This window comes from Nuphar pumila, chromosome 7, assembly GCF_984573655.1.
Source record: "Nuphar pumila chromosome 7, dmNupPumi1.hap1.1, whole genome shotgun sequence".
Taxonomy (NCBI): domain Eukaryota; kingdom Viridiplantae; phylum Streptophyta; class Magnoliopsida; order Nymphaeales; family Nymphaeaceae; genus Nuphar; species Nuphar pumila.
This window is the reverse complement of record NC_143255.1, coordinates 109,693,411-109,716,496: the sequence shown is the minus strand read 5'-3', so window position 1 is coordinate 109,716,496 and position 23,086 is coordinate 109,693,411. Positions and strand designations below refer to the sequence as shown.

Genomic DNA, 23,086 nt, shown 5'->3' with positions numbered 1-23,086 from the left:
CTTCCTCATAGCCGCCACCGGTCCTCTTCCCCGTAAGCAAGTCCTGAAAAGTGCAACCCATAGGATCAAAAATTACCCTACAATTCAGCTCTTTTGTCATTCTACTGACAGATAATAGATTCTGTGGAAAAGGAGCATGAAGAACATTTGACAGTTGAAGGGTTGGGGAAATAGACATGTTTCCCTGCCCTACAATTGGGGAAGAGCTACCATCAGCAAGGACTACCCCTTTTTGATCGGTTACAGGATTTAAACTTAAAAAGTTACTCGAATTTCCGCACAAGTGTCTGGATGCTTCAGAATCAATGATCCACTTACCACCTTGGCCAGATAGGCCATCACCTGCCAAGCACGCAACCTTAGCAACAGAAGACTTCGAAGAGGATGAGCATAGAGCAAGGCGCTTGTTATATTCAGCCCGACTAAGAGTTATATAATCATTGGAGCAATCCGCATCTGATTTAACCACTTGAGCCATAAGGAAAAGAATGGGTTAAAAACGAATAGGTACTCAGATTGATGACACTAATTTGACTCCACTACGACAAAAAAAAACTCCATACTATGCAGGTCCACACAAAAAAAACTGTTACTCTGCTTCACGACGTCTGCGCATCCATACCACTCACCAGATCAGGAACCCATGGATTCATCACGATTTGAAGATCCAATCTTCTACAGACGATCTGTCCAAAAAGAAATCCAGAAATCATCTTCACGCGATCAACCTTCATGAGTTCTGCCTTCACACGTTCCCAAGAATGTACAACAACAATAGCATTGTTCAAGTCTACTCCCACGATCCACTAAATAATCGGATCTGAACTCAGTCAGATCTGATTCTTCCTCTTTTTTTTCCGGCACCCACAAACGACACAGGAAATTACAATCAGACCTGATTTCCTGTTTGGGACTGCACCACAATATGTAGATCAACAACTGTGTTTGATCTTCACCACGACACACAGATCAACAACTGCCTTCCTTTTTTTTTCGGCACCCACAAACGACACATGCACTTAAGATCAGACCTGATTTCCTATTTGGGTCTGCACCACAATATGCAGATCAACAACCATTTTTTGGCACCCTTGAACAACGACTTAGCACCCTCGTTCTTCAAGATAATCGAGAAGCACTCCAAGGAGCTCTTGTATTTCATCAGTATCTGTGAAATGGGTCATACCAAGAACACCCATTAGCCACCACCACCAGATCCGTACCTCTTACCAAGGACGATCAGCTGCAGCTTGCCGTAACCAGCAAGCACACCAGCACCAGCTACTGCACGCAGGATGTTAGCACCAGCACCCTTGAACAACGTCTGGCGCAACACACCGAAATCAGGTTCCCAAGTTCGGTAGCTCTGATACCATGTTGAGGGATCGATGAGATGCACCGAACCCTAGGTAGAGAGAGAGAGAAAGAGAGAGAGAGAGAGACGACTGCACAATAAGAGAACTTGTTTATCATGATTAGGGCTAATCTCTATGTTAAATAGAGAGAGGCCAAAAAGAGAAATTACACATAAGTCCCTCATTAAAATAAAAATTCAAATAACCTCTAGTTTAGGAAAACTTAACCATAAAACCTCTTAATCTCAACATTTCTCTTTCACAATCTCATCCTATATCCCAAACATCTGCTCTAGCTGTTCCATCTGGTTATGGACGTGGAAATACTCTGAATATTAGAGGACGAGGTCGTAGAAGAGGCATGAGAGGTAGAGGTAAACTTCAATGTACTTTTTGCGGAAAATCCGGACATTTAGAAGATCGTTGCTGGGATAAACATGGACGGCCTGCTTTTCCGGCATCGAAGCCCAATGTTCCAAAAGCTAATGTCACAAAACTAGAAGCAGCAAATGCAAATGAGACTTCTTCTCCTAGTGATTGTATTACCCTGAGTCGTGCAGAATATGATGAACTGATAGCTCATCGCCCTTCAAGTTCCTCTTCTCCTGTAGCTGGTGTGGCCTACTCAATAAGGGATCATCTTCATCTCAATGATAGTAAGTGGATTGTTGATTCTAGTGCATCCAAACATCTATGTGGCATCTCTCATTTTTTTTTTCTGATCTAAAGGATATTACTGCACATCGGTGAGTCTCATTAGCAGATGGGAGTTCCTCTCCGGTTGTTGGTCAGGGGAATGTTTCTATATCTTCTTCGTTGCAATTGAAAAATGTCCTTCATGCTCCTTCATTTCCTCAAAGTTTACTCTCCGTGAGTTGTCTTATAAAAGAGCTAAATTGTAGAGTGATATTTGATCCTGTGGGTTGTCATTTTCAGGATTTGCTGACGGGGAAAAAGATTGGTGGAGGCTATGAAGAAAATGGAGTCTACTACCTACATCATCCAGTGGAAAACATTCATGCTGCAGTCGATTGTTCCTCGAGTGTTGTTCAGTGGCATCGTCGTCTTGGTCATCCTTCATTGTCAAAGCTCCGTCGTGTCATTCCTCAAATTCCGTCTACTACATCATTTCAGTGTGAAGCATGTCAGTTGAGAAAGCATCATCGGAGTTCGTTTCCTTCTAGTCAGAGTCAGTCCAGTCATAAGGTCTTTGAACTTCTTCATGCTGATGTATGGGGTCCTAGTAAAATTTCTACCAGGACTCAGTGTCGATATTATCTTGTTATTGTTGATAATTTTTATAAGTTGTCTTGGGTATTCTTAATAAAAGAAAGGTCTGAAGTTCCTAGTATTATTAAATCTCTAGTTATTGAAATAAAAACTCAGTTTGAATCTGCTGTCAAGATTATTCGCACTGATAATGCTCTTGAGTTTAAAACCAAAGCCTTTGTGCAATTTTATCAAGACCATGACATTCAGCCTCAAACCTCTTGTGCATATACTTCTCAGCAAAATGGGATAGCTGAGCGAAAACACAAGCACCTCCTTGATGTTGTTCGTACCCTTATGATTCAATCCAATGTTCCTGCGTCATGTTGGAGTGATGCAGTTATCACAACTTGTTATCTGATCAATCGCATGCCATCGTCATCCGTGGAAGATAAAATTCCTTTGCACATCTTATATCCTAATGCTCCGCTTTTTTCTCTCTCACCCAAGGTTTTTGGATGTGTTTGCTTTGTGCATAAACTTGGTCCTGACCGTGATAAATTAGCAGCTCAAGCAACTAAATGTATGTTTATCAGGTATCCCAAAAATAAAAAGAGGTATCGATGTTATGAACCGAATTCCCGTCGGGAGTATGTCAGTGCAGATGTATCTTTCTTGGAGTCCATTCCATATTATTCTAGTACTGGTGCTCAGATGCAAGTGGATCAAGATGACTCCTTTCCTCTTCCTGTCCCTCCTTTTCCTTTGGAATCTTTACCACAATTATCGAGCCCAACTCCACTTTCCTCATAGTTTCATAATCCTCCATCGGTATATGTGCGTAGAGCTCCACCTCCTCCCGTGCCTTCACCTTCTTTTTCTCCTGAGGTAAGTACTCCTGATAACTGTGACCTTCATGTTGATGATAATAGGCCAATCGCCTTACGGAAAGGGATACGACAATGTACCTTATATCCTATGTCTCAGTTTGTGTCCGATGCCAGAATTGGAAACCAGATGAAAGCTTTTATTTCAGCCTTATCTGCTGAAACTATTCCTCTAAGCTATCAACAGGCAGTGCTCGACAGCAGGTGGAAGCAAGCAATGCAAGATGAAATGGATGCCCTATTGTCTCAACAGACATGGGACCCGGTCGATCCTCCATTGGATGCAGACATTGTTGGATGTAAATGGGTATATACCATCAAGTACAACTCAAATGGTTCGATTGAGAGATACAAGGCTAGATTAGTATCAAAAGGTTATACTCAGACATATGGTGTTGATTTCTTTGAAACATTTTCTTCCGTTGCACGGATGGGTACCATCCGTCTTATTCTCTCCGTCGTTGTTCACCATGGATGGAGCTGTGTCAATTAGATGTGAAAAATGCTTTCCTATATGGGGATTTGTCTGAGATAGTTTACATGCAACAACCTGTTGGGTTCGAGGTTGAGGGAGAGTGTCAAAAGGTGTGCAGATTAAAAAAGGCGATATATGGTCTTAAGCAAAGTCCTCGTGCATGGTTTCAAAAGTTGTTTGAAGTAATGTCAAAATTTGGCTTTAAAAGGTCAGCATCAGACCACACATTATTTATTAAGAAAACTAGCTCAGGTCTAGTTGTTATGGTGGTATATGTGGATGACATCATTCTTACAGGAGATGATATGAAAGATATTGCAGCTACAAAGGCTCATCTTCAAAAACATTTTGTTATAAAAGATCTTGGTCCACTTAGATACTTTCTGAGCATAGAAGTTGCCAGGAACAATGAAGGTATGGTTTTGTCTCAACGAAAGTACGTTCTTGATTTATTAAAAGAGACAGGAATGTTGGGAGCTAAACCAGCAAATATTCCCATGGATCACAAAGTTCAGTTATCGGAAGAGAGGTCAAAACATGTTGATAGCAGAAGCTATCGCTCACTGGTAGGAAAACTACTATATGTGACAGTGACTAGACCTGATATTGCTTTAGCAGTAAGTAAGGTTAGCCAATTCATGGACAAACCGACTGAGGTACATTGAAATGCTGCAATAATGATACTCAGGTATTTAAAATCCTCTCTCGGAAAAGGACTATTTTTCAAGAAAGGGGGGACCCTGGAGATAGTTGCTTACTCTGATGCTGATTGTGCTGGATCGATAGAGGATAAAAAATCTACCACAGGATTCTGTGTGTTTGTGGGAGGTAACTTAGTTTCATGGAGAAGTAAGAAGCAAACAGTGGTTGCTAGGTCAAGTGTCGAATCAGAATATAGGGCTATGGCCCAAACAACAGCTGAATTGATGTGGGTTCGAACTGTACTAAATGATCTTCAAGTGAAGGTTTCATCGCCTATGGTAATGATGTGTGACAATAAGGCGGCTACATATATAGCGAATAATCCTGTATTTCATGAGAGAACAAAACACATTGAAGTTGATTGTCATTACATAAGAGATATGGTTCAAGCTGATCATATCTCTACCAAGCGTCTAAACTCGGAGGACCAAGTTGCAGATATCTTTACAAAGTCTCTGGTTAGGCCGAGTTTCTCAAAATGTTGCAGCAAGCTGAGCATGATTGATATCTATGCTCCAGCTTAAGGGGGAGTGTTAAGATTAGTCGTCTGAAGTCCTTTTTATTCTTAAGTAGTGTTTTGGTATTTTATATATAATGAGGGACCCATGTGTAATTTTATCCTTAGACTAATCTCCTCTATTTAAACTAGAGGAGATTAGCCCTAAAATGAATTATCGACTTTCCCTCTCTCTCTCTCTTTCTCTCTCTGCCTCGGTTCCTGTGTGCTCCATTCAGATTTGCACATTTATTTTTTATTAATATTTTTATGGCAATCTGGTTGCACATTGTTAATAAAACTCCAGCACCTGCAGGGTTTACATGTATATTTTCTCCATCACCGGAAACTATCTGCTCTGATCAGTATTTGCATATATGACCTGTGTTTAGTTGTATGTTTGAAGTATGATTTTTACTAGAAAGTTTAACTTTCAAATGCGATGCTGAAGAGTTGTGCCAGCTGGAATGTCAGTCCATATACGAAATACATTTGGATGTCTACATGGATGTTTTGCAATTTGAGGGTGTTGGACCACCTTTTGTCTCTGTATCTTCTGGTTCTGCTGATAATTCTTTGTGGCTACATTCATGGAAGCAACTGTTAAAATGTATCATTCAACATTTGTAATATTATATATTATATATATATATATAAAGTATAATACATATTCATATATGGTATATATGCATATGTATTATCCTAATTATATATATATAATATATATTTCTCTATTTATAGGCATAGGGGTAGTTTAGACATTTCCAGTTTTACGCATATTCCATTTGGAATATGTTTGTAATTTTATCTTTTATTTTATTTTTATTTTTTCCTTTTTTAGTGGTTTGCGCAACCTAGGGTGGCTCCCCAAAGAGTCGTTGGGGAGCCCCCAACGGTCACAAATGTGACCGTTGGGGGCTCCCAACGACTCCTTTGGGAGCCCCCTAAGTGGCTCCTTTCTTGTGTTATAAATAGGGGTCTCCCCCTTTGTATTTTCTCATTCTTTAGGGAGCTTATGCTCCATTGTAATGGGGTTTTCACCCCTTCTCCATTATTCTTCAATGATATGTAACTTATGACTTTAAGTCATATTTTTCCCTTTTTATGGGTTTTATGTATTGGCACATTATGTGCAGTGTGTTGTTTCCCTTTAATGGGTATATTTGCACTTTACGTGCACAAGTATGGGTTCAATATTGAACCCAAGGTATTCCAAGTCACTTTCTAACAGCAACTACTTCCTATAATATACTGTTGACTTTTTCCTATACGTTTTGGTTTGTTCTTCATGATTCCCGGAGACCTGAGCCACTCCTTTGTAGAGTTAGTCCATTCTATGATGCATTCTTGATTGTGCTGATTCTTGATGCAGCTCTGGGTAGGTTTTGCAATACCGCTTTTCTCTTGGCTTATGGCTTATGTTGGTGAGATTTTATGTCATGATCAGGATAAATTGTCTAGATTGTGGGGCAGGAGTCGTTGACTTTCTCTTCTTGTAATAGTGGCTATTAAAGCATCTATAGAATGATGGTTACGTTCATAGCTGCATTGAGGATTTTTGATAAAGGTCATTTCTAGATGTTCATTAGTCGAACAATGTATGGATGTTTCATGTAGCTGCTGTTTCTTTTTTTGAGAGTTTGTTACCCACTGCATTGAGTTTTTCTTGCTCAATTTTTAATTTACTTGCTCTTTTTTCTTCATATAATTGATGAGATTGGCTATTCTATTCTAAGATATGTGTTTATTGGTTCTGGTGGAAACAGAAGGCTATAGTTGTTGATAACAGTGACAATTTCTGTGGTTTCTTGCTTCCATGTTTTTTTTTATTCAAGTGACAGTTTCTGTAATGTCCCTTGCTTCCAGGTTTTCAATGTATATATAAGTTTTTCCTAGTCAGTCCATTTTAAAAATTTATGATTGACAGTATATAGTGAGGGTTTTGCCTTTGCATTTGGACAGTGTATCTTTACCCATTTTGAAAGTTAACACAACTAGATTCTTTTGTTCTGAACGGACCATTTTCTCAGGAGCTCAACAAAGAAAGAGCAAGGTCAGCCGCTTCCATCAAGTCGCTTCAAGAGAAAGCAGAGGAGAAGCTAAAGATTGAATTGCAGAATAAGGTATTAGATTTCTTTTATGTATGATCTGTAACGGGTTCACCTTCCAATTCTGCAACAGAAGTTCTTGTTGTAGTGGCAGAGGGTAAATGCCGGGGTTGCATGGAGAGAGACAAAGTAAAAAAATGTTTAACTGGAAGGCCTTTGCACTGCATAGGGAGCAAAAGAATTATCCTTTTCAGTCGGAACGTCTGTGTTAAGGTTTGACTGCAGTGTTCATTCCATTGCAGGAGGAAGAAGCAGAATTTCAGTTAAAAAAAACCAAAGAGCTAGCAAAAGCTGAAATAGCAGCAGCAATTGCAAGTGAGAAGTCGTCACAGTTGGAAAAACTCGCTGAGGCAAATCTTCATGTATGGCTTGTTCTTAGATTTATTCTTTATCTGACTTTTGCATTGAGGTCTTTAATTAATATATTTCGTCTTGAAGTATGTTACCAATTTCTTTCATATTGTTTATGACCTCTGATGCTTAAGGACTATCATTTAGCAGTGCAACTACATTCACTTCTTGGACAATTTTTGGCAGTTAAAAAATGCTTTTGATGTTTTACCAGTTGATTTTGGATATTCATGTCTGTCTATCATTTCAGATTAATGCTTTATGCATGGCATTTTATGCACGGTCAGAAGAGGCACGCCAAAGTCACTCTGTTCACAACCTTGTGCTGGTAAGTTTTTTGCCTTCATAAATTATAGTCAATTGTAGCCTCAAGGGGTTTGGCTCAGTGGGAGGGGGCCTTGGCTGCTAGACAGGTGGTCAGGGTTCCATTCTCATGGACGTCAGCTCCTTGCATATAAGAAGGGGCAATGACATTATGTCCCTTGCTCGTGCTGAAGCAAGGCATCTCCTTAGGGGCAAGAGGTACGCTATGGGTTTACACTGTCGGAAAAGTGACCGTAAGTACGACAGGCTTAGCCAGCGAGACTAGGTCTCTGATCCTGAGGGTGATTTCCTCGTTTCTCATGGAAAAAAATGATAGTCAATTGTGTGTGTGTTTTATATTTCATTAAAAGAAATATAGACTTGTGTAAGACCTGTAGTTTCTAGATTTGTTTCTGCCATTGGCTATGCAGGGAATTCTTGCTTTAGAAGATGCATTAGCTAAAGGGCTTCCAATTGAGAAAGAGATATCTTCTTTACAGTCTTCTGTTGATGGCATTGATAGAGACTCATTTCTAAATTTGGTGTTGTCATCTCTGCCAGATGAAACATTAAAGTCTGGTACATACACACACTTGAAACTAAATCAAAAGGTAACACAAGAATGGCTACTCTGGTCTATGTGTGGTCATGCTTTGCATGCTTTATCATTTTGTTGTCATAACTGTTATTGAACATGTTCCTTGGCATGCTGGACGTTGGATGTTCTTCCTAATTTATAGATCACCTGTTTATTGGAAGTATGCAGTTGTAACTGACTTCTCTTGTACTTAGTATAACCATGTTCCATTTATATTATTTAAATGGGAGAAAAACCTGTTTTCCTCCACAGTGATTTCTTGGTATTGAAATTACAATTGAGGACTAGTTTTTTGGTAGACATAGGCTTAAGACTTCCACAAAATATGTTATATTTATCATGCTAAGAAATGTTAATTAGGCAGCAATCTTTTATCTCTCTCCCTCTTTTTTTTTTCTTTTTCAAATGATTATTTGTTACTTGTCTCAAATAAATCACTTGTTGCTTAGTTAAATGATCAAGTATAGTGATGTTATCACTTGCTATCGTGCTTGTTAAGTGGATGTTTGGCTATGTTATTGAATCATCAGAACTGCCAAGCAGAAAATGGGAAGAATACTAAACTATGGTATTTTCTTTTTTTTATCCCTTAATCCTGCTGCCACTGGAGCTGGAATTGTTTTTTCACATGATTTTGTTTGACCTTTGAATATTCCAATTCTCAAACCTGAGTAGTAGACTGGGCCAATGGTTGGTTCCTCTTGCTATTCAAAATAGCACGACAAGGGGTGTTGCTCACATTTCTGCTGATCTGCTTATCTATCAATAGTAGTAGAGCTGTATACTTGGCTTGCTACAGCCATGGATCTGAATAATAGTTGGTTCAAAGTGAAATGATAGGTGCATCATCACTGGAAAATGGAGAAAAAAGGAAGAAATGAAAGTGATCACTTGATAAAAAGGAGGCTGCTTATTGAAAACTACAAAACTGAGGCGTACAACTTTCTAGATGCAGGTTGATAATTGGAAATGTTTATTACCTTTTTGGTGGTCTAGGTAGACAATGGTACAAAATTACAACTTATTCCTTTTTTCACATGAGAAAGCAGTGTATGAGAACTTCTCCCTCACACTAATCTTAGGGAAGTTAAGGGGAGATAAATGCAAACAGCTCATTTGATATACACTTGACATTATAAAGCTAATTTAATAAAATCATCACATAGAATGTCGTGTGGATAGCCTTGACTGAAAACTAGTAGAGGTTGAAAAGATAATAGCATGGAAAGTATGCCCATGCTTTGTGCAACAATGTGTTCTTAGGTGTGTATGGTGGATAATTGACTCGGATAACAGTAAGCTCCAACCCTTGATCTTGACATATTATCTGCAAAAGCTAAAAGCATTTATTTCTGCCAAAATTGAATCCCAGCAAGCTATATTAGTGAGAAAAACAACTCTTTCTTGTGGATCATAAGTACCCAGTACCTATGTATCAGATGATCATCAGCCAACACTACCAATATCCATTTTCATGAAGTTCTGTAAGCACAGTATCCTTGGTGGACACTAAGACTTGGATAACAGTAATGAAACTCCAAACCTGGACACTGATGTATTATCAACTGAAGCTGGAAAACATTTGTTTCAGCTGAAATTGAATCCCCAAAAATGATATCAAATGCACTCTTGTGGATCATGAAGCTGTCCAACTCACCCTTTTGGATCATGAATAAGTTCCTGTGTATATTTCAAATGATCATCAACAAGTATTAGAAATTTATGAGATCCATTTTCTTGAAGTAATGCTGCGCCCATGTATTAAATTGCATAAGATCAAACATGAAGTTCACCATGGGCTCACTTTTACTAAAGGATAATGCACGGCTGGTGCCAAATCAATAAATTTCAAAAGGTAGAACCTCATCAGATAGCTTTTAATATGCACAATTGCATTGATACACACCATACAGATTTTTTAAATGGTATGGGTGTTAAAAATGTAAATAATGTGTATATATATAGATAGATAGGTTAGTTTTAGGTTAGTCTTTTTGGTTAAAAGCCAACTAGTCAACAAAGTTGACTCGTCAACATTCAAACCAAAGAGACGTTGGGCGCTCTATTTAGAATTTTAGAGCCGTTGGGGCCTCTCCCAACGTCTCTATGGGGCTGCTGGCATTATTCTACCTTCAATAAATAGGGGATGACTCCCCTCTCTTATGTATGCTTCTTGCATTATTCTACCTTCAATAAAATATTATTTTTTATTTGTTGTGTTAACCACCTTGGGTGGATTTGGTGTGAGCCCATTTTTTGGCTTGTGTATGTTCTTTTGGTGCTTTGGTGGAATTCTTTGAGTGTCCACTTTGTTGATTTGGTGAACATCTTCGGGAAACCTTGTTTCCTTTCAATGGGAACCCGAAGAGGTAAAAAGGGAATGAAGGGCTGCATCCTTTTAAGCTAATTCTATCAATAAGATACATTTTGAATCATTGAGATTATTTTGGTGGCTCCTTAATATATGCATCAACTCATGATAATTTAGTTGGTGCCATGTTTTGAAAAATTTGTACTTTGCTAATTTTATATTTGAAATTGATTTGAAAATAATCTTGGTCTTAGATATGTTTTTTTTTTTCTGTTTTATTTTTTTTAAATATAAAAAATCTTCTTTTCTTATTTCTTTTTTTTTAACCAAATTTTATGATTTGAAATTGTAGTTTGAGGCCTTGAAAAGAACACTGCGGCATTTTACACTTATACCAGCTGGAGGTGGTGGTTTGCTGGCTCATTCCTTAGCTTTTGTGGCATCTTTTCTGAAGGTACCCCTTGATTTACCTTTGCAGATCCATGCGTACAATGTTGGTTATCAATTAGAACCAAATCTAAATTCGTGGCATGAACACAAAACTGGATAGCATAAAAGAGTTAAGCATGCTCACTTAAACAGCTACTTAGCCTGCTGATCTAGCATCTTGTATATGTTCAGGTGAAGGAAGATGCTGAATCCGGCAAAGGCATTGAGTCTGTAATTAGTCAAGTGGAGAGACTTTTAGCAGAAGGTAAACTTGCTGAAGCAGCAGATGCATTAGAGCTAGGCGTATCTGGTAGCCAGGCAGAGGGGCTTGCGTCTGAGTGGGTGAAGTTGGCAAGAAACAGGGCAATGACAGAGCAAGCACTTTCGTTGCTCCAGTCATACACTACTGCTGTCAGTTATACTTAATCTTGAAATGACCTAATGTGAGGAACACCGCCACACAGACTGACTTGTTCATCTGTAACCACACCATTCCTTGTCAATCAAAATTTTGCTATTTGGTTGAGAGAACATTGCCCTAGTATCGGTCCTGGGCGACTTTGCATATTTGGCCTTAAGCTGCTTTCATAAGATGGGAAAATGCAGCTACTTCTGTTGGTGGTTGGATCTACACTCAAATTCCATTTAGTCGCGCATGTTATATGCAACATAATGGAGCATGCAAATGATTTTTAACTTTGTTAGGAGAAACTTATAATGTATTTGCATGACAAGGTAGGCAATGGTCTCTTCAAGATACGAATTGAAGTCGCATGTTCTGTATTTTACGGTAAACTAGGAATTGTGGAGGAATAAGATTCTTGTTAAACTTCACATGCTTCTGAGCCACCGAGGTGTTTAGGTGCAGGAACAGTCGTTTATGCTTGCAGCAATGGCTTTTTAGACTCAACCTTCTTGTTACCCTTGAATTTCATCTTTTATCTCATTATGAATTGGCTTACTAGTGGAGCTAAGGGCATTTTTGCAATGCTCTGTGATTTTTGGTTCCTGTGATTGTAAATCATAATTACCATACTTTCTCGAGGTTAGTGGAACATGAAAAAGTAGTTATTGTGATTTCCAGCTGTGATTCCTTTTGCCTTGAAACCTGTGAAAGTAGATAACAAGGTTGACCTTGTGATCTACTTTCTCAGCTTCTACTTTCTCACCTGTGACCAAAATAAACATGCCCTAAACGTTGCACCATGGCTATAACCACCTTCCATGTTTATCTCTTTGAACATAACTGACAAAAATTCTCAGTCAGCATCATGAGCCACCGCTTTATTTTTGTTTTTTTTTTTAAATCCAACCTAAAAATCATTGATCGTCAGATGTATGTCAAAGGTGTTTCAGCCCTTTTTACAGAATTATTGTCGCTTTTGGAACCTTCTTGACAAAACCCCAAAAAAGAAGAAAAAATTGATGCCAACGATATCCATCTTGAAAGCTATGGAAGATCTCATAAGTGACATTAGGTTGCCCTTAGAATCTCTTACTTAGCATGTTTTTGTGTTTTACCAAGATTTGTTTCTTAACTAAAAGTTTGATGATGATAACAAACGCAAGTATGGTTACTCCTGTTCTTTTGACCAGTGTTTGGTGGATAAATACTTTCAGAAAACCTCATGATCATATCAGCCATCAACACTTGCCTCAAATTTCGTCATAAAAAAACACTTGCCTAAAACTTTTATGATAAGCTGCTTTTATTATAGCTTGAGAGAGAGAGAGAGATTAATTGATTAGCAAGGACGAGTGGGAACTGGTGGTTCTTCTGTTTTCATTCCAATAAAGTTCATAATTATTGGTCTATTTCCTTTTATACATTTTCGTAAACGACATATATGGGAAACCATCACCATTATCCATTTGTCATTTCTTTCTCCTACTGTCCATCAAATCATGTCCTTCAGTATGTGATCCTATTGGCTTATTGGAATAACCGTGTTGAATCTATTGATGCAGCAGGCACTGTGCAATTGGCTAAATTATCTCTCTATTTTGTGACCCCAAGGGCATGTTGGGAATGATGCGATACGTTTGCAAAGGTGTCAATTCCAATGGTACTACATGACCAAGTTCATGAAACGGAACAATTTCTAGAAACGACCTGAAATTTCTAAAAATAGAGATGTTGTTCATAAAGTTGGTCCCATTTTCACCACCTTAGAACCAAGACTGAGCACAAACCAAGATAACCCAGCCGATGCAGAGCTGCAAACATGGTGAACTCGAGTTTACATGGTGCTCAACAAAATGGTAACCACCATTTTAAATTTCTGAAAAAATGGAGATTCTCAAGAGAATTCTAATTGTGAACACAAGAATCAGGATTCCTGAGGAAATCAAGATTCTCATTTATGAGAATCTGAATTTTCATGCAAAAGGAATTAGGATTCTTATCTCATGAAAATCGAGATTGCTGAAAGAATCATGACTCCCATCACTATTTTTGTTATCTATGAAAAAATACGACACACCTGATCCTAGCAGCTATAATTTAAATATGCATGTTTGAGTTCTTAAGATCCCATACACATAGAAAGTGGGCAACCACTATAGCAAAACAAAAAGCACTGCCTTCCGAGATGGACGGCTCAGATGTGAGCAAGCAGGCTAGATCATGTAAAACAGGAGGTAAAGGATCACCCCAGTAGAAGGATGGTCCCACTTAAGGCCATAGATTTGGAGTCGTTTCTTGCTTGGCATGCAGTCCAGATGGACAATTCTTTATTCTTATCTGCTCATCAATATATACGACATAAAAAGCAACCCATTTTTTCCAAATTCCTACTAGATGCTGACTTGTAGATAGGGACAACCATATCCATAATCATCACCACCACATCTTTGTGCCTCGTTCTATGAATTCTTGTCTCCTTCCTCCATTTTTTTCTTTGTAAATGATCTTATTTCACCAACTTATTTCACCATCTGTAGCCCACTGCCACCGCTAGCTACGTTGCTCTAAAAAAGAAAGGGGGAAGGAAGAAAAATTCGTTCTTGGTTCATTGAGATCCTTCCTCTGTCAAAGACTCAAAAACACAAACATGGGATTCTTCTCTTTAGTGGGTCTCTTCCTTCTCTTCATTTGCTCTTCATCCATGGCTTGTGATCGTTGCGTGCATACTTCGTTTTCTGCTTACTATTCCTCCCTTTCTGCTCTATCAGGTTTTGATTCTCACTTTCATATTTCTCTTTCAATCTTTCATGGGTAGTTCTGTTTGGTTTCTTTTCTTCAACTCTAAAAAAAATGGTTTTTTGTTTTTACATTTTACCAGTTGGGGCTTGTGGGTATGGGCCTCTGGCCTTGGGTTTCAATGGAGGGTATGTTGGGGCAGCTAATACTACGTTGTTCAGGGAAGGCATCGGTTGTGGAGGATGCTTTCAGGTATTCACCACCCTTTTCTTATGGTTAAAGCAAATATATTTTGTTGCCCATAGCTAGGGAAGTACTTCCACAGAACACTGAACTAAATAAAGCTCTATAGTCTATGATGGTGCTATGGCTATGGTTCAGGGTATAAATAAAAACAAAGATTTGAAAATCTCAATTCTAACAGCTCTGAATCATAGAATCTATCCAAGACCAGAAACAGAAAACTGAGAAATTTCTGCTCCATGGTCTATGGTGGTTCCATAGCTGTGGTTAAGGGTGGTATTCTCTAAAAAAAAATAAAAAAATCTCAATTCAAACCGCTCTGAATCACAGAATCTAAGACAAAACAGAGAAGTGAGAAATTTCTTCCCATTCTTATAAAGCAAAAGAAACTCGTCAATTCAAAATATTTTCCAGTTAATTTTTTTTTTAATTGGTATGTTGTTAAATGGGCAGATAAGGTGCAAGAACCCGAGGTTATGTAGCAGTCATGGGGTAAAGGTGGTGCTGATAGACCACAATTCTAATAACAAGACAGGTTGGGTGCTAAGCGATATGGCATTCATGGCCATGAGTCGACCAGGGATGGGCTTAGTACTCAAGAAGTTGGGGATTGTTAAAATTGAGTACAAGAGGTAAGTTGATGCAGGAGTGGGTTTACATCATAAATGAACATCAAATTATAGAGTTTCTCCATTCTTTTTATTTTTCGTTTGGTTTTGTAAACAAGCTTTTCTCAAGTATCATGGCAAATTGAATTGGGGTTTTTGTCTACGTAGTTATTTTCTGTACTACTGCACTAAAATAGAGTTTAACAGTGAGAGGCATGTATGCAACACACAGGATACCCTGTGACTATGCAAACCAGAACCTGAGTGTGAGAGTGGAAGAGAGCAGTCAATATCCACATCATCTAGCCGTCAAATTCTTCTTTCAAGGGGGACAAACTGACATCGTCGCCGTTGATATTGCTCAGGCACTCTCCAATCTCTGTGTGTGTTTTGCTTGCAGATGCTTATGAATTGAGAGACATCAGTATGACTACTGTTGCTCCAGTTCTAAACACAAGTGAATGATTCCATTCAAAATGTTTTACTTACGATAGCAGATTTTGATTGCAGTTAGGATCTCCAAACTGGACTTTCATGACAAGGAGTCATGGGGCAGTATGGGAGACAAGCCGTGTTCCTCCGGGGCCTCTGCAATTCCGGTTTGCGGTGACGGCCGGATTCGACGGAAAATGGATTTGGGCAGACCAGAAAGTCCTTCCAGCTTACTGGAGACCTGGATCTGTCTATGATTCTGGCGTTCAGATTCATGACATTGCGCAGGAGGGATGTCCACACTGTGATGACAGCAACTGGAAATGAACGGAGGGTGTGCATACTCGTGACAATTACAGTTACAGAAGACAACCAAAAATTCAATATTAGTTTATTATTTTTGTATTTGTTATTGTCTTTGTTTTACTGTAGTAAGATTAAACACTTGGCAAAAATTCATTTTTTGTTTTTCTCTGGAACAGCTTTTGTGATATCATCTAACAGTTCTATCAACAATTTTCTGATCAATCCTCAACTACCAGCTCAACGGTTCAACTGTGAGGCCACAAATTCAATTTCCATCGATGGCAATACAACTAGGTCTCTCTAGGCATGTTGGTCTTCCATAAGGCTTTGCCAGGTTCTGATCCCCCAGGCCAAACCAATGCACACAAATTCACATCCACCCTCAGAGCCGCAAATATTCACCTCTGTAGGACAGTAGGAGCAATATTGTCCCCGGCCACTGGAAATTTTGGACACACCATTTGAGAAATTTATGACAGCATCAACGAAGTCCTAAACACTTGCCTGGTGGCGCCTGCACTATCGCCTGTTGTGGTTTTTGTTAAGGGTGCGAGGATCGTTTTTCAACAAAGTTAGAAACCTGGTCTGTCTCATGTATTCTGGTACGTTCCAATGCAAAATTGGTGCCTCTTACATTTTTTCTTGTTTTATTCTCTGTTTTGCTGGAAAGTCTTATTTTCAGATTTGGAAGCGAGAAAGATGCAGGCAAAGTGCTGCAAAATGGAAAATTTGTACCGGTTTTTCCATCCTTCCAAACAAGAGAAACTTTTTTGCTGAGAGTTTTTCTAAAAAGTACACTTTTTAATAAAAAAACATTCCTCAATGGGGGTGGGGGAATGTTTTATACCAAGAAAAATTTATTTTTACACTCCTCACCACCCATCTCACCACCACCCACCATCTCCACAGCCACCATCCATCTCACCACCCTCCTCCTCCTCCTCTCTCATCTTTTCACATTTTCCCACTCTGTTTTTCGCATGCTACGCAAACAAACGAAAAACGTTCTCTTGAAAAGCTTCTCATATCAAAAACTCTCATAGGCAAAACTTTTTTCTCCTATTTCCTATGAGAGTTTTTTTCTCTTCCAAACATGCCCTTTAAGTTGTGTTTGTGGGTACCTTGTTAAGAAAATCCTAACTGCATTCTAGCGCTAAGAACTCCATCTACACTGGGTATAAGCCCAATTGTGACTGTATTACCTATGGTTTTTGGTTTTTCATTTTGTTTGCCTTGCAAGTGTTTGAACAAATGCTTATGAATGTAAATTGAGTTTAAATCTGTTCTTTTTGTTCAACAGTTCTTTCCCTCATTTTTCTCTTTTATTTGTAATTTTATGGGTTTTCACAATATTATTTGTGTTCTCCCTGTATCGTTGTGCCTTCAAATTATATCTCCTCTGTCAAAATCCATATTCTCAAATACTGTGATGAAAACTTTAGTTTGGGAACCAACATCTAAGGAAGTAATTGCAAAATCCATATTTCAACCGAAACAGTTGATAGTAGATATTTTAAATCCGTGACCAGAATTTTTAGAGGTTCTCCCAAACAGGTAACAAAGAAATGTCAAATCCACAGCATTTGTAAATTTCTTAGTTGCCTTCTTAGCCACCTCCAACTGTGAGCTCCCAAACAGAGCCTATGTAAACGCAGTCACACTTCCTCCCTTCCCCAGGAAAGAGTTTTCTCATAAAAACCTTGGAGTTTCATATGTTTCATAGGGGACTCATTTCCTGCCCACTTGCATGAAACGAAGACTCACTGATGCCCTGCGATCATCAATCCCTTGCTTAAACTTTTCAACGAGTTTTGGGTAACCAATCCATTTGAATGGTGGCCCCCATGAAAGAGGACACAGTGTGCAGAACGCAGATCACTGCACCGACAACTGATATGACATTGGATCACAATTAATGATTTCATAATCAGAATATTTCTTTCAAGCTTACAACTAACAAGCAAAGTCTCATAATATGAGTATACAACCATTTCTTTAAAAGGATACGAAAGAACCTAAGAACCCCCAAAGTGGGAAAGTAATGACTCCTCCATTTACACCTAAACTACTAGCTGTGCGAGGCATCTAAGATGCTGCATCTATTGAAGGACCAGAGATACAAGGTTGCCCTACTTGGTGGCATGAGCTGAGATTTTTTTGTAGTGACATTGAAATAATAAGATCTTTGGCCATTTCAAGGGCATTACTTTCTCATTAGGAGAACTACAGTGTGAGCAGCAATGCTTCGATTCTCCCCAAGGCTGTCAACTTTCTCATGAGTTTTTGCCTTAAGGTTGACCACAGACGGATCTGCTCCAAGCAACTCACATAAGTTGGATCGTATAGCCTCCTTGTGGGGGCTCAGTTTTGGTCTCTGCAGGATCAAGGTGGCATCTAAGTTTCCAAGCTCATAACCTGTCTCATGCATGAGCCTGACCTGAAAAAACATGAATAATACAACAGATAAATATAAGGGGGAAAACGGAGGGGGGCCAGAAAAGGAAGAAGAGCCATATGAATCCTGGCAAAAGATCAGAGAAACCATCCTTTTATTCCACAATAAAAAGAGATGTTCATTAGCAATAGTGACAGAATACGATTTCAAAAATGATAATGACATTCAAATCATTCATATAAAATTATCCAGCCAGTGCCATGGCACCACAAGTTCCAATCACAAGTGATGCTGCAGTTCTCAGCTAATATGATACACTTTTAAAGCAGTTAGTATATCTTCTTAAAGCCAGGCTTATCTGGTGTATCTAGAGCAGATATATTTGAGTCGTCAAAATTCAGGGGAGGTGATGTCAAAGCTTTTCTGGAAGTGCAAAAGCAAATCTCCAGAGCTATTATAATGCCAAATTATTCATTATGGAACAGGTAAATGACGATTTAAATCACATTTTGAGAAAAAGGTTCATTCAGAGACAACACAACCAATATAAGGTCTGAGAAATCATCACAACCATTCAACATCAGAAACAGCACTAGGACTATAAGATATCAGTACAATACGCAAGAAATTATGCCAGCTGATGCAAATATCTTTCTAGAAAACTCCAAGAAAAATGAAAGAAAAATATCAATCAACTTGGATCTGAGACTACCGCTTCCTTCTGTAGAAGTGAAGAGATTAAGTTAAACTGCTAGGCAGATAGGCTAGTTTACTACAATGTGCTTTGCACACTAATACCTTAAAAATAGAACCCGTGATATAACATAAACATGAAACCAGAGAGGGTGCATTCATAGAACACAAAAAGATGAACCATCAACTGCATGACATCCTGACTTTGAATCAGCTATCTTTTATCATTTAAGATGATGATGAACCCTGAGACTCAATATGAAGGGCTAACAAAAGATTCTCTCCCAACTCATTCTCCCCACACACCCAACTAGACATGGCCTGCCTTCACAAAACTCAGGATTCACAACCAAATAACTGATAATAAGCTGAAGCAATGACAAGAATATGTATACATACCATATATGCACATACCATATATACACATAAGCAAGCAAAATTGTAGGATATACAAAGTTTACATGCATATGCATGTATCTTGATAGAGGAAACAAACTCGTGGTTAAAGGTGAATAAGAACCACACAAGCTAATTCAGCAAGCATTATTTTACAGAAATTCTCATGAATCTAGACATTTACAAGTGAAAATTAAATGTCGGAGCACATCTTCAGCTCTATCATGGGCAATTAGTTCCTCTGAAACCATAGCCTTTTACCATTCATATTAAGTAAAATAGCTCCTTCTTTGTTCAGAGAAAAATTGTAACAACAACAGCATAAGAAATACAGAGTACACAGAAGAATAGCAACTGCCATGCTTACAAATTATGGAAGAAATACTCAAATAAACATCATTGTTGAAACAACCACTGCCTAACTAGCACACCTCATGGCAAAGTATTTAACACCAAACTTGGATATTCAACAAAGTGCCTATCCTGAAGTGGAAAAGATGGTTGTAATGGCAAATCCTTTTGCATATACATGTGCAACATGGAAATCCCATCAAGCTAAACTGATGGAAGGGCCCTTTTGAAAACATCACTTTACCAAACAAGAGAAGTAAAAAAGGCCACAAAATATGAACTCCTTGTTCATAACAACTCAATAAAAAAAACAAAAGATTTGCATCGCGAAAGCTGATATGAGATGCAATGATATGGATAGAGAAGCATACAGCTTCTTTCACGAAGACAGATGACGCTGCACCCCGCCATTTAGGATCGCTATCAGGGAAGATCTGACCAATGTCTGGAAGTCCCAACGCTCCCAAAATTGCATCAACAACACAGTGTAGCAGCACATCCCCTGCAATTTGTTGTTCAATTCAATAGTCGGACGGAAATGCAAGTACACTCATTTAATGTGAAAAGAGAAGCAAGCACAATAAAAACATAGGCAGAAACATGATATTCATGGTTAATGTAATTCATTGGAAAGAATTTCATATATCAGAACCATAACTTGCTATAGACAACATACCAATTGTCTTACTCCTCCAATTAGACCCTTAGTCACCTATGCGTTTAAAGACCCTTAGTCACCTATGCGTTTAAAGACCCTTAATCAACCAAAGCGTGTAAAACCTAAGAGGTTAAGTATGTAACCGATACATAAAACAACCACAATGGGCCTTATGAATGTAAGTTTTTCTCCCACAGCACCAAAAATAAAGAAGTCAGAAATTCCAATCAAAAATAAAAAAAGAGTGGAAAGCCATAAAATGTTTTCCCACAGTCATATAGTCAATTTCATTTGCTATTCAGTGTAAAATTTTGAACTCTTTTCCAACATAACATCAAAATGCAACAAGTCACGATTATAAACTCGATCAACAATTATCTAAAAAAAAACTAGAACTTGATTTATTCGCAGTACCATTTTCTCTATGCTTCCAATTTTTTCGATGAATTCAATGCATGTTTCTCAGCAAGCTATGGGGCAAATTTTAGGACTGAACTGATCAAAAGAATTTCCTGATTCTGCAGTTCAATCCCATCGAAACTATGCACTAAACATGAAATTATACTGAATATCATTAAAAAATGAATTTATTATAAGAAAAAAGAAAAAAACAACCCAAGACAGAACCCTGGAGAAACAACGGCAAAGGATCAAAACCCTAGAAATTTACCGTCCGAATGAGCTTCGCATCCTCTGTCATGAGGGATATCGATCCCTCCGATAATCAACGGCAGCCCCGGCTCCAACCTGTGCAGATCGAACCCGTGGCCGACTCGGAACGGAAGCGAAACGCCGGGGTGATCACTCCCTCCTACCTTAGTCTCGGCCTCGTCTCTGCCCTCGGCAGAAGTCTCCGTTCGGAGGGTAGTCGCCGCTGCAACCCATCTCCTTCTCGTGGAAGATATCGATAGACCGACCGCGGAAGCATCGAAACAGCTGAAAGCACGACGATACAGACTCCCCATCAAACCAGACTCAAACAACACGAAGAAGACGAAGAAATTAACAAGAGAAATTCAAAATAGGGTGTATTTACTCTTTCTGAGAAGGGAAGAGGATGACGGAGGGATGGCCGGAGAGGGATTTTCCGGCGCTCTTCGCCGGAAAGGCAGAGAAGGAGAGGGCCGTTGCAGAAGAGACCGTCGCCATGCGAGCGAGAGAGAGATGGGAATCTTCTCTTTCCTCTATTCGGATCTCTTCTCCACCGCTCCTTACTTATGGGATTTGATGCTTTCGTAGACGGGTCGGATTCGGGTTGGATTCAATAGAGATCCTAACCACAAGACCGGTCCACAAGGAACTTTGCCTGAACTAGAATTCCAGTCTTGGAGGAGTTCATGATTTGGACCAGGCGGGATCCGGGTCTAAGATGGGCTGCATTGCTTGAAATGTGTTAGCAGTGAACTCCGTTAATATGGGTCTGGTTTAGATATGGGACCAGACCAGACTAGACCAGACCCAAGTCTGTTTTGCTGGATTTGTTTGGTGGCAATCGAACATGTTATACATGTGCCGTTGGAATATTATAATTTTTATGCACATTCAAACAATGTTTTAAATGCAAACATATGGAAAACAAAACTAATGTGAAATATATGTTGCTCTCATGGTCAGCAGGGTGTATGTGAAGTCGTTGAAATGAAGGCGCGAGATCAAACCCGCTGACGGACGGGTGTGTCTGTAGCTTTGGAAGGTGGGCCCAGCAGGGTGATTGTGGGCCCTATCCAGGGTTTGTTTAGCTGGAGTGCAGGTCCATTAGGTTGTCCCGGTTCTCGATGAGGGTTCCTAAAAGTATAAGTGGACATTGGACAAGGGCCAAGGCTTGGGATGAGTTTTTCGAGTCTGGTCGAACCTGGTCTAGACACAAGCTGAGCTCATAGCGACAGTTTAGAACCTCAAAGCAAACACCATTCTTGTGATAAACTAAAAATGTCTATTTTCTCTCATTCAGAAAAAAATTAATTAAAAATAAAAATCAACTTTTACATATAAAAAATTTAAAAGACTTACAGTTTCCTGGCAATGTTTGCTGTTATTTATGTTTTTATTTAAGATAAAAATTTCTCACATTTTTTTTTTCCAAAAACAATGCTGATATTTGTTACTATGGCTGCACCTTGTCTGCTCAACCCACTCAGCTTGCCGTTAAATTACAATGAGTAGAAATTGTCACTTTTCATTGATTTTGGCAGACCAAACACTACAAATGAGAGTGAGAGATCCAAAAATGTGATGATCTCTCAAATCACAGCGAGAAGATGATCAAACATCCCCACCGTCCATTGTGGTGATCAACGGCCATCATTATAGCTGCCAATGATGACATCATCAAAAACATGTTTGGTGGGACCCACAACTTGCGCAGGGGATGTGTAATTGAATCAATGGACGGTCGGGATGTTAGATCATTTCCCACAGTGATTTGTCAGATCACTTAATCTCTCTCTCTCTCTCTCTCTCTCTCTCTCTCTCTCTCTCTCTCTTCCCCACCCACCCCCTAGTTACGGGATATTATTGCTTGGGGGAGCTGATCCGGACTGGGTTGGATCCGATAAAGAACCTGGCCACAAGTCCGGTCCACTGGGAGCTAAAGCTAAACCGGAGTTTGGGTCTTGGAGGAGTTCATGATTTGGTCCAG

The 23,086-nt window shown here is 39.1% G+C and overlaps 3 protein-coding genes across 4 annotated transcripts in view; 2 read left to right on the top strand and 1 right to left on the bottom strand.

The window, feature by feature from the left end:
- Positions 1–12,134, top strand: part of LOC149832887 (MICOS complex subunit MIC60, mitochondrial-like) — a 39,777-nt gene extending 27,643 nt beyond the window's left edge. For both annotated transcript variants that reach the window (XM_090012622.1, XM_090012623.1), the window contains 6 exons: positions 7,155–7,247; positions 7,475–7,594; positions 7,834–7,911; positions 8,318–8,497; positions 11,148–11,249; positions 11,417–12,134. In XM_090012622.1, coding sequence (XP_089868748.1) covers positions 7,155–7,247; positions 7,475–7,594; positions 7,834–7,911; positions 8,318–8,497; positions 11,148–11,249; positions 11,417–11,650 — 807 coding nt within the window. In that variant the 3' untranslated portion in view covers positions 11,651–12,134. The remainder of the gene's footprint in view (positions 1–7,154; positions 7,248–7,474; positions 7,595–7,833; positions 7,912–8,317; positions 8,498–11,147; positions 11,250–11,416) is intronic.
- A 1,952-nt stretch (positions 12,135–14,086) lies between these two features.
- Positions 14,087–16,177, top strand: LOC149832886 (expansin-like A2). Its single transcript, XM_090014763.1, has 5 exons — positions 14,087–14,398; positions 14,509–14,618; positions 15,063–15,241; positions 15,450–15,582; positions 15,728–16,177. Exons 1-5 carry the CDS (start codon positions 14,278–14,280, stop codon positions 15,974–15,976), a joined length of 792 nt encoding a protein of 263 aa, XP_089870889.1. The 5' UTR covers positions 14,087–14,277; the 3' UTR covers positions 15,977–16,177.
- A 1,677-nt stretch (positions 16,178–17,854) lies between these two features.
- Positions 17,855–21,632, bottom strand: LOC149832885 (2-C-methyl-D-erythritol 2,4-cyclodiphosphate synthase, chloroplastic-like). The gene is made up of 4 exons (XM_090014764.1): positions 21,485–21,632; positions 21,119–21,384; positions 20,162–20,292; positions 17,855–18,392 (listed from the first exon to the last, which is right to left on the bottom strand). Exons 1-4 carry the CDS (start codon positions 21,595–21,597, stop codon positions 18,159–18,161), a joined length of 744 nt encoding a protein of 247 aa, XP_089870890.1. The 5' UTR covers positions 21,598–21,632; the 3' UTR covers positions 17,855–18,158.
- Positions 21,633–23,086: the final 1,454 nt, after the last annotated feature.

Coding starts and splice junctions, on each gene's coding strand:
- LOC149832886 (XM_090014763.1), top strand. CDS start 14,278: ATGGGATTCTTCTCTTTAGTGGGTCTCTTCCTTCTCTTCATTTGCTCT. Junction 14,399..14,508: donor CTCCCTTTCTGCTCTATCAG/GTTTTGATTCTC, acceptor ACATTTTACCAG/TTGGGGCTTGTGGGTATGGG. Junction 14,619..15,062: donor GTTGTGGAGGATGCTTTCAG/GTATTCACCACC, acceptor TTAAATGGGCAG/ATAAGGTGCAAGAACCCGAG.
- LOC149832885 (XM_090014764.1), bottom strand. CDS start 21,597: ATGGCGACGGTCTCTTCTGCAACGGCCCTCTCCTTCTCTGCCTTTCCG. Junction 21,385..21,484: donor CTCTTCCCTTCTCAGAAAGA/GTAAATACACCC, acceptor TCGTGCTTTCAG/CTGTTTCGATGCTTCCGCGG. Junction 20,293..21,118: donor ATGCGAAGCTCATTCGGACG/GTAAATTTCTAG, acceptor AACAAATTGCAG/GGGATGTGCTGCTACACTGT.